At 42.8% G+C, this 16,591-nt stretch overlaps 2 protein-coding genes across 10 annotated transcripts in view; one reads left to right on the top strand and one right to left on the bottom strand.

The window, feature by feature from the left end:
* LOC1275743 (cAMP-dependent protein kinase type II regulatory subunit) overlaps window positions 1-10,898 on the bottom strand; it is a 38,271-nt gene extending 27,373 nt beyond the window's left edge. The window contains exons 1-2 of one of the 7 annotated variants that reach the window (XR_009767173.1): window positions 10,593-10,884; window positions 8,946-9,256 (exon numbers count right to left, since the gene is read on the bottom strand). The gene's annotated coding sequence lies outside the window, so the exon portion shown is untranslated. Of the gene's footprint in view, window positions 1-8,945; window positions 9,257-9,406 lie in introns of all 7 variants that reach the window. The other 6 variants (XM_061663454.1, XM_061663457.1, XM_061663456.1 and 3 more) reach the window with 6 other exon arrangements.
* Window positions 10,899-12,044: 1,146 nt separating this feature from the next.
* LOC1275741 (palmitoyltransferase ZDHHC15) lies at window positions 12,045-16,201 on the top strand. Of its 3 annotated transcripts, none has more exons than XM_061645040.1 (6): window positions 12,045-12,514; window positions 12,594-12,715; window positions 12,851-13,195; window positions 13,254-13,377; window positions 13,450-13,579; window positions 15,329-16,201. In XM_061645040.1, the coding sequence occupies exons 1-6, from the start codon at window positions 12,343-12,345 to the stop codon at window positions 15,483-15,485; spliced, it is 1,050 nt and encodes a 349-aa protein (XP_061501024.1). In that variant the 5' UTR covers window positions 12,045-12,342; the 3' UTR covers window positions 15,486-16,201. The 3 variants fall into 3 exon arrangements, with proteins under 3 accessions (XP_061501024.1, XP_315027.5, XP_061501023.1); XM_315027.5 differs by having other exon boundaries at window positions 14,284-16,201; XM_061645039.1 differs by having other exon boundaries at window positions 13,254-13,579.
* Window positions 16,202-16,591: the final 390 nt, after the last annotated feature.

Here is a 16,591-nt window from a genome sequence, read left to right as displayed (position 1 = left end):
AAACGAGCTCTTGCCAGTCTCCCGCGTCCTGTTTCTATGACTGTTTTTGAGCTGATCGATAAATTACCCAAGTTTGTTATTTTCTCCCTGTCAGAGAGTGTAAGAATCAAAGTGGTGCTTTATAAGTTACCACCGATCAGGAACGAAATTTTCAGGAAATGTAAACAACCTTTAAATGACCTTAGATTGTGTATTTGCAACAGCTTTAAACCGTATCATCTGCTAACAAAAATGATCATGTAGAACATTATACACATTAAATGACACTTTTTCCGTATAATTACCATTTTACCCACAGCAAACTGGCGATGATTATCAAATAAGAAAATGCAAGAACCAATGACAGGATAAAAAAACATATGAATTTACACCCCTAACGTCCCGCATATCGCGCAAAAGACCCGCAACAAACTAACCATTGTTAAGCGCAATAAGGTACGCATCGTCATGCAACTTCCATAAACTGTTGGACCAGAGTGTAGAATTCCTTCCGGCTAATTACACGCTTGAAAGGCAGGGTTTGTGAATTTTTCAAAGTGCGACACGTACGACAAACACTCCGATGCTTCGCTGGCGGCCATTTTTCTACATCTTACTGGCGACGACTCTGTGTAAGCGCTCGTGAGACTCGCGACAAATGCCACCCAAACGCGAAACAGCACTTCACCGTCTGTTGAAAGTACTTAAAACTCTAAGATAACGGTTGCCAAGCAATTCTCCACTGTCGCAACTCCAGCAAAAGCTCACGTCTCTGCCAAACTCTTGTCTTTTAGCGCATTTTCTTTGCAGCGTTTTTTTTCTTTGTTCGTATGGCGTATCGTTCCTGATCCCCCTTACCTCTGAGCTGGCGAAACCCGTGAAGCGATGCTGGATCCGGTCGTAAATTTCGCGACCTTCCTAAATTTTCATTATTTACCAAGCACAACGGAGCACACGGCCGTCCGCATGCTGAAAGGCTGGCTCGGCAAACAAGAACGCCGAAAAGGAAACTATTCCATAACGCACCGGAACCGTCGCATACACAATGGTGCTGCCAGGATTTGCGCAAGGCTACACGTCTGCCAGCAAAAAAAAGGATAGCATGGTGTCCTCCCGTAGACACCAGAGCGGATGTGTTTAGAAGTAGTGTTGTTTCAATGCTTTCACCCAAGCGATCGACCACACACCGAGAAGATGTTAGGAACACGACCAGGAACACCACAGAGCATAGCCGTGTGTCAGTCGCTGAGGGAGTTTGGGATGGCTAGTAATGAATTTATCATTGTATCCAGCGCGCAAGAAACCCCTGGACATTAGTTGGAGCGTGCAGCGATCGCTACCTTCAACACAAGGAACAAATTTCTCTGTGTGTTCTTTCATGTCCCTGTAGGGCCAGCAGTGGACAAACACGTGCAGAGCATAAACTATAAGATTTCATGAGTATCCGATAAATAATGCGTCGTGATGCTAACTTCACGCAGACCAAACCCAAAACGAAGGTAGCGTCATAACCCTAAAGCCGTTTTTAAATCATGTTTGGATACTTTTGTAACATTAGCAAACAAGTGTGAAAGTACTGCAAGAGATCCACCACATTAGATGTGTGATTCCACTAGACAAATTCTGAAGCAAAAATTCATTGTAAACAACAACGATTAGAAAACGTTCTTCTGTCACGACCAAAAACAAGACCACCAAAACACCCAATTATGCAGCCGAAAATGGCAGCAAAGGTAACAAAAGGGAACAACAAATCGAGCAAAGCATAAGAAAACCACACAAACATAGCCAAGAGGAGTGTGCGCCGCGATACGATTAATCTGATGCGACGAAGCATTCGCCAAAGATGAATTGCAATGTGATGCATCAACATCATGATGCACCAATTTGTTTCCTTTTCCAGTGAGCTACAAATGCTACAAATGCATGCACGTGCTGGCGGCGGCTGCTGTTTCTGCAGTTGCAGCATAATTTGCTGCTCTGGATTTATGCAATGAAAAGATTTCTCACTTTGTCCCACTCTCTTTCTCTCTCTTTCTGGCTCACACAAAATCGACTTGCAGAGCGGGGATAGTTTTGTGGCCTCATTTATGTTCTTGTGCATGTACATGTGAACACACACACACACACTCGTCTTTCGCTATCGCAATGTCACCCCGTTCGCTGCGCTTATGCTCACCATTCCAGGCGCACATGAAAGCGCACGGGAGCTTCCCTGCTGCGCCGGCTGCTACCATACGTTCCTCAAAGCAAAAGTGCTGTAGGCAGCATAGCCGGGCAAAACGCAACAATATGGCAACTGTTCTCCCCACATTCAAGTTATTTTAATGTTTTTGCGTTTGTTTTCCCCTTTCGTGTTGCCGCACACACACACAGGCACTCGGGTAAAAGAAAGCAAGGAAGAGAGTGAGGGGAACACGAACATTGGTTAAAAGTGGTAAAGATGCAGCCACACAAATAGCAGCAACAAAAACAAAACAAAATCACTGAAAATAATGACGAAACAAGATGTTGCTACCACTCCATGGTACCGAGGGGTTGTAATATTTCACGACTGCAGGATAACATGTTTTTACTCTTACCATTCACAACACCACCACCCCCCCCCCCCCCCCCCTTCCCCTTTGAAGAGTGTCTCGCAGCACGGGCCGTGATGGATTTTGTGTCTATTTTTCTTTTCCTTATAGCTTAATAAACTCAAACGAACACATCGCGAACCTTGCGTGTTGCCTGTATCCGTCTTTGCCAATAGAATCACTTTTTACCATAAAATGTTTTTCCCTCCCCAATCCATCCTTTCTTCCCCATACAAACGGTTAATCTTGCAGTGGGCGACAGTCCATCATAAGTGGGCACGCTCCGAACAGCAATGCTGATAAGAGATGGAAACAGCAGAACAGAATCGCGCTATAATCTGTTCATTTTTTTTTTTTTTTGTAATAAAGCCCAGTTTTGGTGTGCAAATCCTTCAATATACCAAATCGAAGGATACACGTAAAGCAAACGCGTTCGGGAGGCGGTGGATTACCCCGTTTTGCATATCGAACTCTTGGGCTCTTTCACATCATCGTCGTTGTCGTCGTCATCCCATTTGAATGGTCACCAACGAACCACAAAAATACACCCTCTCGAAAACCACCCCAAGAGGCAATAGAGAAGACGGTTCGTGTCGATGCGTGCGAGCCCGTTCGTATGCCAGTCGGCGGTTTGGGTTGGAGCACCCGGCAAACTCCCTACCTATCCGCTCTACACCGGGGACAGGATTTGAACTACTTCGGACGCTGAAGAACCCGGCCATTCGATCGATAGCAGACGCTTCGGCTCCTGCCAACCAGTTGCCCCCCCCCCCCCCCCCCCCCTTGGGTCGCTCGTACGCAGCAGCAGCAGCGGCAGCAGCAGGACAACACTATATGTGCCCATCGAGAGAATAAGTATCCATTTTTAATGCTCTTTTTGTGCATAAAGGGCCCGCGCGCAAGCAAACTCTTTCAGGGCCACTGATCCAATTGAAAAGATTTTAGGAGGTCAAAAGGTGTCGTCGTCGAGCGGCGAGCAGAAAGGCATTTGAAATATAATCAGGTTCTTTCTGCTTGGGTGCAGCTAGGGAAAAAAGACCCGACACCCCGTTACCTTGTTTTTTTTTTTGGCCAGCGCGAGCCAAACGAAGCTTGTTTGTTAGTTTATCGAACCGGGGGCGCTGTTTTGGGCCGAGTGCTGCAGTTTTGGTGCAGCCTAAAAGCAGCCCACTGGACTGGATAGCTGGCAGTTAAAAGTTCACCTGCTTCGCGTTACGCACACAACGCTATCCTTCCTTTGCGCAGGCACCGATTGAATCATGCTGGCAGCAGCGCTCCCCATTTCTACATGTTGAGGGGTTGTTTATTTGCTTCCTTTTCTCGTCATTTTTTGTAGTTAGAGTGTGCATACCTGTCGTTTCCGAAAGTGACGCATGTAGAGCATCATTGACATTTTGACTACCCCTTTTTCCTCCCCCCCCCAACTCATGCTCTGGCACCTATTGCAAGAGCATTTGCTGCACACTGTTGTTGCTGCTGTTGTACGCAGCACTAGCGTCGTTCACAAAACTATTTTTAGTTTAAAATGAATGACCCGCAGCACGGCAGAAGGACCTGAACAACAACAACGAAAAAACTGCAATCCAAGATACTGCATGTGTCGGCCAAGAACTTCCCCCTTCTTTCTATTTCACCGAGCCGCTTTTCTCGTTGGGCTGTTGTCTATAGATAGGTTTTCTTATGAAACTGTTCTGCACTGTGAAGAGGTACTGTTTTTTTTTTATTTTCTCTTTTTAACCATTGCCGCTCGGCTGTCAAGTTTTGCGAGACATTTTAGTTTTCGTTCACTCACTTCCCACCAAACTCACAGCTTGAAGGGACATTTTTCTACGCCATTGAGTGGACATTCCTGCGCTGCTGAGTCGTTTGCTGCCGTGGTCCCATACTAAACTTATGAGCATACCGAAGCGGTTGGTTATCGAATTGGCTCCATCGCCGCACGCCAAGTAAATCTGTCCTCGCAACAATGTTTCCCGCATAAAAAGCGGTACTGGGGCACAGCAAGTGGCCCAAGCCTTTCCCATACACAGCCACGTCTACGTCCAAATCCCTGCCGGAAGTGGTGCAGCACTGTGTGTTACCACCATCGGAACATAAACTTGCTCCTGATGAAATATTCACGTAACCTTTTCCAGCGGAATGTCCACGAAATGACCGTGTATAGCGCTGCTCCTCCGTGCAGCCTTTGTGAGGGAATACACACAACAACAAAAACACGGTAACGGTAGCCACAGCAAAAGATTCGAGTTTACAGTCGCGGGTGACAGGTTTATGTTTCGTACCATTCCCACCGCCAAGCCTTCCTTCTGCTCACTGCTTATGGGAATGAGTTTCCTGACAGATGATGTCTATAGCCACGTTACGCCACCTTTACCTTGTCCTAATTATACATACACACACACACAAGTACAAACATTCACACGCACCGTTCTTCTGTGTGTAGACACACGCGTCCGACATCCTTGCGCAAGTCCTTTTTGTTATGCAAAACAAACCCGCACCACTACACCAGAAACGGAGCTGCTGACCTTCGTTTGCGGACCGATTCCCGGACCGTGTCATGGCAGGGCAGGGAAGCAATGAAACGGCCAGCCAGCAGCCAATCTTTTAGAATCCTTTCTCCACAAAAAAAACTCGAATCGAGCGAAGAATACGACTGCGGCGCGACGAACGTCCTTCGCTTCGTGAGGCAATGTGCGGGCGGAGGTGATCCCACCTTTGCCGGGCAATAGCACGGTCGCTCGCTAAACATCCTGGCTGAGGGGGCGCCCAAACCACAGCCGAAGACAAAAATATCAAAGGGAAATTGAAAAGGAAATGCAGCAGGAAATAAGAAAATTCCGCAATACATCGTTCGCATGGCGCATGCATGGAGGACACTCATTCAGCAGATTCTGTAGCTCTCTGGTTCTTTTCCATTTGAAAATCAATGAGAGGCTTGGTGGAGGCGACGCAGGGTGTACTAAATGCGGGAAAGCTTTTATAAAATAATGAACGCAGTTATTATTGGGGACGCGGAAGCAAATCCTCACGAAAGGTCACCAGTATCAACGCAGCAAATGCAGATGTTTTAAAGAATCCTCGCCAAATCACGTACATCTGTCTACTCATTTACTTTCCTATTTAAGTAACCAAGTGTATAAATGGAAAAATAGACGTGGAAAGTAAACAGTCCGGACATAATACAATAGTTTACTCAACGAATACATAACGCAATACATAATGCAAAACAATAATTTATTTTCTTCTCTTAGATCTTTGAAGAATTTAATTTGCTAGGCCCTAGAGGCCTTGGATGCTTGCTTCAATAATGTACAATAATCGAAGCTTATCAACACGCTCTAGATACATGTCTTAGTATAAATAATGCACGCCCTAGAGGCCTAGTTGATTGATTTGTTTATAAGGATATAGCATTGAATGACTATTCGACTGCTCCATGTAAGCATATAATGAAGTTATTGAAGCCAAAAATTAGATAAATTAGTCGAAATTTTTGATGAAAACTGATACACACATCGCAAAAGATTATATTGTAAATTTTATTTTTGTGTTAAAATTGATACAAATAGTATTTCAAATACAACAGTGTAATTTATAAGCGCAGTTGTCCAGACATCTAAAATTTATAGAACAATTTGACATAATAGTCCCAAAATTTTAAACATACAACAAACTTTTTTTTGTAAATACAGTTGAATAAATAATTATATTGATAAAACCACCAACATCAGTCAAAAATAACCCATAAATTAGATACATGTTGGCTGCGAACAACGTAATTCGACTTCCAACAATCCTACGAGTTACCATTACTAGTGTATCTCGAATAAAACCAGGACTAAAAGTTTAATTTCTTCTATGTTTGTACAACAACCACTATCTGGCGTATCTGATACTGCATCATCCAGTGATCTGCACTATCGATATCTAGTGGCTAATGTATTGGATCAACTTATATTTTGCTTCTTTAGCACAATGCATGAGAATGAACTAGCCATGTCTTAGATCTCTTCAAGGGCTATTCTTCACACACATCGGACAGCATCGCCGAATACGTATTGTAAATCTATTACAGTGGACAATCCCATAACGAGTATCCTTTTAAGGAACTGCATAACGTGCAAGTTGAATTGGACCATAAATCCACCTTTAACGATCAAAATCTCGCATATCAAACAACAATATTTGCGTTACTGGTGTTTTTTTATAACGAACGTTATTGGTGTTAGAATAAAAAGTGAAGTTAAAAAACTATAATTCTTTTTGTGCTAAAGTGCTTTTTGTTCCCAAAAGGCAAGACTTTTTATGCTCAACATTGATTTGTATGTAGCGGCATCCAGGGAGAGAACTGTAGAGTATATTCTCATTAACAAATGAAAAATTTGTAAAAAAATATCTTACGATTTTTTACGTTTGCAGATTAATAACAAAAAAGTTCACTATGTTCTAGCATTGCCTTAACCCTGGAACTGAATCATACGAATAAGTATATGAATAGTAAAGAGTTTTCCAAATAACGAGTTTTTCGTCCAACGATTGTGTCAGTGGGAAGCATTAAACTCGTTATGCGAGAGTTTTCTGTATCTTCATTCATTTCATTGCTTTTATATAATTAAGTTTCACTGGCATACCAAATAGATTGCTATTATCCTGCTTTCAGAAATGAATAATATCATTTATCCATCTAAACGATAACAACATCGTTGACAGAATGTATGCAATATACGTCCATTTTCAATTCGAAGAATCAAACACTTTGTTTTCGTGTAGTAAAATGTTTACAAAACTAAAGACAATTATAACTCATTTTGATTTAATTTTTACTCATTTTCAAATATTCCCAATGAATATTTTTTTAGAGAAAAATTGAAAATTTTTATACAAAAAAAATGGTGCTTTAGCATCAAATTCATATAAAATCGTAAGTGTCGTAAGTGTAAAAAGTTTGACTGACACATACAGTACAAATTTCAAAGACTAACAAATGAGGTAATGTTTTGGTAAGGGCAACAACATAATAAAAGAGCGAATGCGGCGGATATTGCCCTCTTTTGACACAAACACACTAGTGAGGTTATGTTGTAAAATCGCGTACAACATAAAAAAATGTTTTTCAAGATTACGCTATAATATACCTACGCTAGTATTTTCTAACAAATACGAAAAAGGATGTTGGTTTTATAAAACAAATTTTCACAAGCAGGTAGATTAATTAAAACAACTGTACATACGTACTAAGCTTCTCCAGTACTCTCGCTATACATTTACAACACCAAAACGAAACATATTGTATAGTACAAATATTACATATTTCTCATCCTTGCGAGCGCAGCTAGCTTTTTCGGGTTTTTCGCTCGAGGACCCTTTGGGGCAGCTGGCAGCCGTGTGTCTATGCGCTCTGCGTACTAGCGCTAGCGCTGTATTGGTGAAGCTTTGGGAACTTATGAGAGCACACACCTGTGTGCTGTGAAATGAAAACTTGTTTGGTTTACAGCAGCTACAAACACTACGCCAGCAGTACCACTACTACAAGCCGAGCGAGCGCGTTCGTCTGCCGACGAAGGCGTAGAGAACTTTCAAGCGGAAAATTCTGCTCCTAGCAGCGCTACACTACGTTGCCAAGATAGGGGACAGGCTTCCAAATAGGAGTTGAAAAAAGCTACTAAGTAAAACCGAATCGTGATGCCATCTTTTGCTGGATTGATTTAAAAATGGTGGAACTTCAGCCAGACTGCTCACAATTCAAACCGAACCGAATCAAGGCCGTTAATTACTATGAGGCTGATTAGAAGTTTAATAATAGATCAGCCACAATAGTCTACCCACTCGAATGCCCATTAAACTTTGCCACCTTTAAACCACCTCTCGCCAACCTTTTCTATCAGCCGTCTTCTCTCGCTCTTCCCCTCCTGAACTCTCGTTCACGATCTTTCTCTCTCGCTCTCCAATGTTTTTTGCGTTTGATATTTTCTCGATCTAGTGTATCCCTTACGCTTCGATTTCTTTCCATCCTAGTGCACCACCTGGGCTGACCTAGGGCGGTCGGACCAGTGTGTGCGTAAAACGTATACAAATACATTTTAGGGATTATCATGATTCCAACAACAGCGTTCCCTCGCGGCGGCCGTCAACGGCGGACGCGAATCTTTTTGGATCAGAAAATATCCTTCGCTTCCGCAGTCGGTGCTAATGGCTCGTGTACCATAATGTTCTACGTGATTGGCGTAACATACTGGTGTACCTTTTCCACTAATGGGCAGCAAATGGTTCCAACTTACGAGCCACTTTGCAACGGAAACCAAATTTTAATCCAGAAAGTTTTTGTGTTTCACGCAAGAAATTGAAAAATGTACATTTTACGGTGTGCATATCTCAGTATTAAATTACCTGTCTGTCGAGCCTTCGAGGGGATTAATGCTGGGTTATTCCTTGAGGTCGCAATCAACTATCGAAACTTTATTTCACCTTGAATGGGACGATACAATGTGACGTATCCAAAAGGGCCGAGGAAGTATGGTCGAGAGTTTCAACTTTACAGACACTACCGACACACTATCGTCACGCACTTCTCGCACTGCTCGCACCACTAGCTCACTAACGATGCACGAATGCACTGCTGGAAAACGTTTGAAGTAACACGCACGCTGTGGATGTGGTCAATGGGTACAGGATACGGACTGTAGACGGATGATTTGGTACTAAAAATAAACAAAACAATTCGAAATAAAGCTAGCTACACTATCTCCTGGTAACACACTAGAGCCTATACGGTCTATTATATGAAGCTTTGTTGTGTCTTTAGCACCCTTGTCAAACGTTTTTGGGCTAAATTTTTCGTAAGCTCTCACAGTTTTCACTCCACACCGAGCGTTGAGGTACGCTTTTTTCCCGGCAAGATCCGGAACCAGCCAGCTTCTCACAACTTGTTACACATCATCCCCTGGAAAGCTGGTCTTTTTCTTTTTTTTTTTTCTTACTAGCTCCCGCTCTCACTGCTAGTGGTTGCTGCTGCTCTCGAAAAGGAAAATTTATCAATCGAACCAACTTTCGCACGCAGCAGGCGAGTACGAGAGGTGAGGGAGATAGCGCAAATATCCAACATACACACACACACACACACACACACACACACACACATCCGCTCACGCACACGCACCTTCGCACAGCACACCAATTCCGGAGACAAACGTTGAAGAAAGAGAAAGAGTGAGAGAGAGATAGAGAAGGTAGAGGAGAGTGAGATGGAGGATATGGGGTCAACCGAAATGATAGCTGCACACGATATGCGAGGAATTACCGGTGGAGGGAAAGGGAGCGGACGGGTGGCAAGTCTCATACAATCACAAAAGCGCAACCAACCAAAAACGCGACACGCGCGCACACTTTGCCAGCGACAGAAACGTGACAAACGCACACACAGCGAGCACCGTGAGCTCACCTTGCACCGAACGTTCACAACACGCACACACACACGCGCGCGCGCGCAAGCACACCTGATGTCAAAAGTGATTTCCTTTGAATCACAGCCAGCCAGCCCATTCTCCTCTCCGGTGTGTTTGTTCTCTACGCTCTCACGACAGTGTGCGCTGCTCTTGCTCAGTAAAGTTAGGCATGTTTGCCCCGCTTCGCAAAGGGACGACCGTTTTCTTCGCAGCTCCACATTGGGAGTTGGGGAGAGATTCGATCATCTCCTACCACCTGTCCGTACAACAAAAAAAAACCCTTAACGCCGGAATCGATTTTCAAATTTTCACATTTTTCACACGCACTGCTTGCAGTGCAACAGCACCACCTTGGGACTTTTCACGACGAGCTACACAGTACGACGATCGACGAATTCACCCCTTTAATCTACAAACCGCGGCCAAAACCCGTCACATGCCATGCAAAAGCGCACAAGTGCCCGCAGGCTACGAAAGATATTCCCACAGCACCCTTTTCGAAAGGTCAACGAACAAACTGGCACTGGCACATTTTTCAGCCACTGTTATGTCTGCAGAACACGAACGAAGAAATGCCCCTCGTAATACCAACCACTGTCACACGACTGCTTCGATCCTCCGGGCAGCAAACACCACCTTTCGCGACGCCTTCTGGACACACTGGCACAGTATGACTTGGAGCACAGCACCGTCGCCTATCGATGGGTAAAACTGCACCAGTTTCGGCCGGAAGCACGGAGTGCGGGACCGGAAAGCGCTTCAATGGCGGCAAAGAAAAAATAAAACAACCTTCACAAGGTGGTCACTTTTTCACAGCTCGCACGCACGGCTGGTAGCTTTCACTTCAGTTCTAGCAGTGAAGCCGCTATCTCTTTCGGGTCCAGCCTGCAGCTTCACTCTCTCTCACGACTGTACGCGCGTTCCGTACAGCTAGTGCGCTCTCGCACATTCTCTTGCATTTCGCCGCTCCGGGTCTCTCATTCCTTTTTCGCCATTCTCTTTCTCTCTCTGTGTGTGTGTGTGTATGTGGCCCGTGGGGCATGTTGGGCTTGCTTGAAGGTTTCTTGCGCAAGGAACGTATGCGAGAGCCCTGCTCTCTTCAACACTCCAGGTGGGTTTTATCCGGATAGGCTTTTTTGCTCACATGCTGTTTCTATTCCGCTTATCACATCTCTGTTACCAAGAACCATACAAAAAGCGTAAAAGCATTAGGAACCATTTGATCCCGCAGCATTGATGAGATTTTGTCTGCTTTACAGTGTGGTACGCTTCATTGTTTATGCTTGAACGTAAAATAACTGACAAATTGAAAATCTTTACACCCATACTATGAGGTTGTTAACCATTTGTATATTGTTCATTTTTTACATGATAAAGAATACAACTAAAAGCGCTCAAAACAAATATCAATACATCAATCAATCAAAATCAATACATGTTCAAAATTAAAGTACAGGCGGTCCCCGAGATACACGGTTAATGGGGACCGAAAACGGCCGCAAAATACCGCGTATCTCGAATTTCCGCGTAAGTCGAATCTCGTGATTTCCTGCTAAAATATCACAAATTTTCGTGTAATTTTGCAAGTAGGGGGCGATTTTAGTCACTTTATGAATTATTTGATATGATTCTGACTGAAAATAACTGTTTTAAACCTTTTGAAATAGTTTTTAACATTCGATCGAAATGGAAATTATTTGGCAATTTGAAATTGATGTGTCAAATCAGTACTATTTGCTCAAAGAATTGTCAAATTTAGAAAACCGCGTATCTCCGAATCCTCGTATAAGAGGTACCGTGTATCTCGGGGACCGCCTGTACAACATTTAATTCTTAAAGCTTGCACCGCAATAAATACACATTGTTGTGCGTATCGCTTAAATAATAATAATAATAATAACCGAGATATTGAAATTTTTAAATGAAATTAAATTAAAATCATTTTTTCTGCAGACTGTGACTCTTGTGCTACCGTGTAGACTCTGCTTATCTTACGTCAAGATTGTTGAAGCTGTCACTCATTGCAGCATAAGGTAATTAGAGTATTTCGCCCTCTATGTAGCTTGGTTGCCTTGCAAAACAAAAAGAAGCTGACATTCAGATTTCCTAATGTGATGGGAATTGCAGCTCGCAACTTTTTCCTTGTTTATCGGTGCTAGTTAGTAGCGAAAAGGTGCATAATTTCGTTTTTACAATCGCCAACCTTGAGCACCACTCTTCGCGCCAGATCGCATTTTAATTCGAGACAACTGTGGCGGCCAAGGAATTTGCCGCAAAGGGATCGTCCTCACTGGTCCCACCAGCAGTAGAAGGTCGGGGGAGGTGTAAAGTAACGCTACTGCATGATGTCGATGCCTCACGGACAGAGCTATGATTATCATCGAACCACGTTCGATGGGGAACGAAACGAGCGCTGCGGATGCTGCGTTCGTACGATGAAATGGTTTCCAGTGCTGTTTATTGCCTCTGTGATCGGTTGGTCATACTACGCGTTTGTGATACAACTTTCCTTTTGTAAGTGTGACTCGCTCCCCTTTCTCGCGATGTAATAGAAGCTAATGCGGGCTCACACCGTGCTTTCCACCCATCACAGTTACCGTCACCAACATTGTTCAGAGGATATTGTTCCTGCTCTTCTACCATGCCGTGCTGGTTATGTTCCTGTGGTCGTACTACCAAACAGTATTCACCGACATCGGTCGGGTTCCCTCCAGGGTAGGTGGTTCGGGGCGACGATTACTCATCGCTTCGCTGGTCAACCCGTTTGCGCTCCAGCGCACACCGCGCCAGTAATCTTTTGGATGGTGTGATAAGATAACAATAAACCGTTCACGATTTTTACCATTCCAGTTTCACGTTCCGCGAGCAGAGCTCGACCGAATAGTACGTGCTACGAATGAGGTGGAGCAGAAGGAAATACTCGAAACGTTTGCGAAGGAACTTCCGGTGGTGACGCGAACGTTAAACGCATCCGTGCGCTTCTGCGACAAATGCCGGCTCATCAAACCGGATCGGGCACATCACTGCAGCGTGTGCGGCGTTTGTGTCCTGAAGCTGGACCATCACTGCCCCTGGGTTAACAATTGCATCAATTTCACCAACTACAAGTACTTCATTCTATTTCTGGGCTATGCACTGTTATACTGTGTGTATGTAGCATGCAGTACCATCCCCTATATGGAGCTATTGTGGACGGTAAAGGGATGAACCATGCACTTTTACAACATATTCTGACCGTGATTCGTACTTCCAGGGTAAAATTGATGGTAGATTTCATATTTTGTTCCTGTTTTTCGTCTCCGTTATGTTTGCAATCAGCTTGGTTAGCCTGTTCGGCTATCACGTTTACCTGGTGCTTCTAAATAGGACGACGTTAGGTAAGCTTTCGTCGATTTTTACACATTTGATAGCATCAAAATCACACCACATCCATTGCTACTTCATTGTAGAATCATTTCGTACACCAATTTTCCGATTCGGCGGTCCAGATAAGAATGGGTTCAGCTTGGGAAAGCTGAACAATTTTCAGGAAGTTTTTGGAGATGATTGGCGGCTGTGGTTCGTTCCAGTGTATACTAGGTAAGTGAATGATTAAAGGGTAAATTATTTTTTTTGCTTTCTTTTTTTCTCTCTTTTTTGTGGTTTTGGGTTTCAACAGTATTGCACCTACTTTTGCAACAGAGCACGATCACAAGCAACTTCTATCAGTCTTTCGTGCATTGTAGAAACAACAATGATGGCTCTATTATGCAGAGTTGTATCTATGTTTAACCGTTGGGTTGATGGATCTTATGGTTTGAAAATTCTTACTTCTGTTTTTTGTTTCTCGTCTATTGTTATAATGAAAAAATCAGGATGGTTTGGAATTCAGCAAATGCAAATGGGATGTGTATTTCATTTAATGAGTAACTATTAGTAAAATGTTGTGACTAATCCTATTGAACAGTAAGCTAAATCAAAACGTAGAGCTGAAACAGCTCAACTAAACATCACTAAACACACTTTTGGATCGAACTAATCATGTACATAAAGTATTTTGGAATGTTTTTTTTCGCATGTTTTTTTCTGCAAAATGGTTCCCAGTGAATAAAAGGTGAATTTTATCCTTCAGAATCAATCAATTACTCCTGGTCTCTGGCCTGAACTAATTTTGTTTAATAATTCTCTTCTCCTTATCTACTTTTCTTACACCATCCAATACGTTCTTGAAAATCAAAATCGAAAACCACTCGCCTTACCGAATCTCTCTCTCTCTCTTTCTTTGACTTTTCGTTCATTTGTAGCCTTGGGGATGGGATAGTATTTCCCTGCCGCGATGTAGCACCATATAGCATCGAATTCGCCGCATGAAGTAATGTCCCCGTAGCGCCCCTGACCGCTATCACCATTGGCAGTCAATGTTGTAACGGCGCGGTTGCAAGTAGCACCGTTCGGGTCGATCCAAAAGCTCAAACGATCATATTAGAACACCTCGACGAAACAAAGGAGGGCGGTGGGCACCGTCGCCAGGGTCAGCAACAAACTGTGGTCATGTCGCTCAGCACAAACGGCTTGCCCACTGTAGGAAACCAAAGAGTGCTTCGTGTCCACTAAACCTTCCTGGGCAGTAGTTAGAGCTAGTGACTGGTAGAGAGCAGGAGGAGAGTGGTTATGAAGGATAAAGTTCTTAAATTTTGCTCACTGGTGGGTCGTACTCAGTAACAGCCCTGATTCGCATTGTGCGTTGCCTTAATCTTTGAAAAACAAAAATGCTGCTTATGGGATTCGCAATCCAATGGACTTCTGTTATTCAATCGAATTAGATATTAAGAGCCTTAGTTGTCTTATGTCAAACGTTTCTTCCTTGCTATTTTGTACAAGTAACGAATGACCCTAGAGGAGAATTGGAATACAAGATTTCGTATGTTTCTAAACTTAAAATAAGGTACAAACGACAGAATCAATATGGATAAATATGTAATGAACTCTAGAAACTTGAAATTCGCTAATAACAATGGATTCCATTCCTCTGTTCAATGATACTGTTAAGTTGTTCGTAAGCAATGCATCGACTTAATTAATATCTTACAAAAGTATTTGATGAAAATGGTATTTATAAAAAGAACTGGAAATAAATGTTACATATATCCCGGGAGGAATAGGAGCGGTCCTTGATATAAATTTTGTTTTTTTTTTTTACATTTACGTTTTAAACCAATACAAGATAAAACATTTTTTTGTTAATTTTGTAATTTGAAATTCAATCAAATAGCAATAATGTGTTGTTGTCCGGTGATGATTTTTCAAAACAGAACGATAAAGAAGATTCACTACTTTACTCTCTTTCAGCATGGGCGACGGCGTAGTGTACCCAATGCGATGCTATGACGAGGACGCCGAAGCATTGCTAGGTGGCGAACAGCATGGTAATCGTTCCGGAACGGAAAACCTTCACGATTTCGAAGCAGCAACGTTTTTGAATGAATATGGCAATCTAATGAACTGAACAATAATAATGCTATGTTTTAAAACGCGTAGTTAAGCGCTTAGAGTGTGGATCGTAACTATTGTTTAGTTAGTTAATTTGCTATAGGCATAGCACGTACCAGACTCGGCAGCAGTAGTATGCAAATAGGCAAAAGATGGATATTAACAATGCAATAGACCGTAGGAAACGTCAACTTAAACACGAACAAAATTACGATATTCCAGCTTTAATGTTCAAATGTGATGTAAGTCATATCCATCAAACAGTCTTTAAGGAAAGCATTTAAAAATCACCTGTAATTCAATCGTTCCCCCAGATGCTGACTTGAGACTATTTTACGTGAGCCAGTATGCATTTATTTATCAAACTCAACACCATTCCAGTGATGCGTAAATGACGAAATTCTTCTTGGCAGTCCGATTTGTATGTGTTTTTAAATGATACTGATTAGTACTGTTAACACATTCGATAGATATAATATGACATCGGTAGCAAATAAAAGAGTGTTATTTACCGTAAAGATAAATTGAAACAGTGACATCGCTACGGACTGAACGCTGTTCATACAAGGGAACTAGGAAAGCGATAAATCTACGACAAGGAAAAGGTTTTAGCCGCTGCTGTACCATTAGGGTGGGCCTTGTACAATATAAAAGGGACGAATGTTGGACTGAAGAAAATGAAACACGGTAGAAGCTTAGATTGTGTAAGAAATAAAATGTCTTTCTATATGATATCAGTTCGTACTTTTTCGTAAGTTGAACGTAAATTATAAATATCACGTCAGACACCAAAGCGTACGCATTTGCGCGCTATTATTTTGAAATAATAACCCACAGGGCAAAACGAGCTTTTTGACGAGCCTCAAAAACCCTCGCTCGAAACGACAAAAACCGTCACAATTTCTTTCAAAAAGCATCTCCAGCGAGGGAAAATCGCACCGATCGCACCGGAGCGTTGGCGAGCTCGCGAAAACCGGTTTTTGGACCTGCGGGTGCCAACCGTTAAACCCGATTATTCGGGCCGATTGGTCAGAAATGACAAACTATCCAATATGGCGTTGAGAAAAACTTGGTAATTTTTTAATCTCGTAATTGTTGCGATTTTTTATTTTAGGACCAATA

Source organism: Anopheles gambiae, chromosome 2 (genome assembly GCF_943734735.2).
Source record: "Anopheles gambiae chromosome 2, idAnoGambNW_F1_1, whole genome shotgun sequence".
Lineage (NCBI taxonomy): Eukaryota > Metazoa > Arthropoda > Insecta > Diptera > Culicidae > Anopheles > Anopheles gambiae.
This window is presented reverse-complemented; position numbering and strand designations above follow the sequence as displayed.

Bases quoted from the DNA above. Each gene is read 5' to 3' on its own strand.
- LOC1275741 (XM_061645039.1), top strand. From the start codon at position 12,343: ATGATGTCGATGCCTCACGGACAGAGCTATGATTATCATCGAACCACG. The intron at 13,196-13,253 runs GTAAAGGGATGA...TCGTACTTCCAG, and splicing joins ATATGGAGCTATTGTGGACG to GGTAAAATTGATGGTAGATT. The intron at 13,580-15,328 runs GTAAGTGAATGA...ACTCTCTTTCAG, and splicing joins TTCGTTCCAGTGTATACTAG to CATGGGCGACGGCGTAGTGT.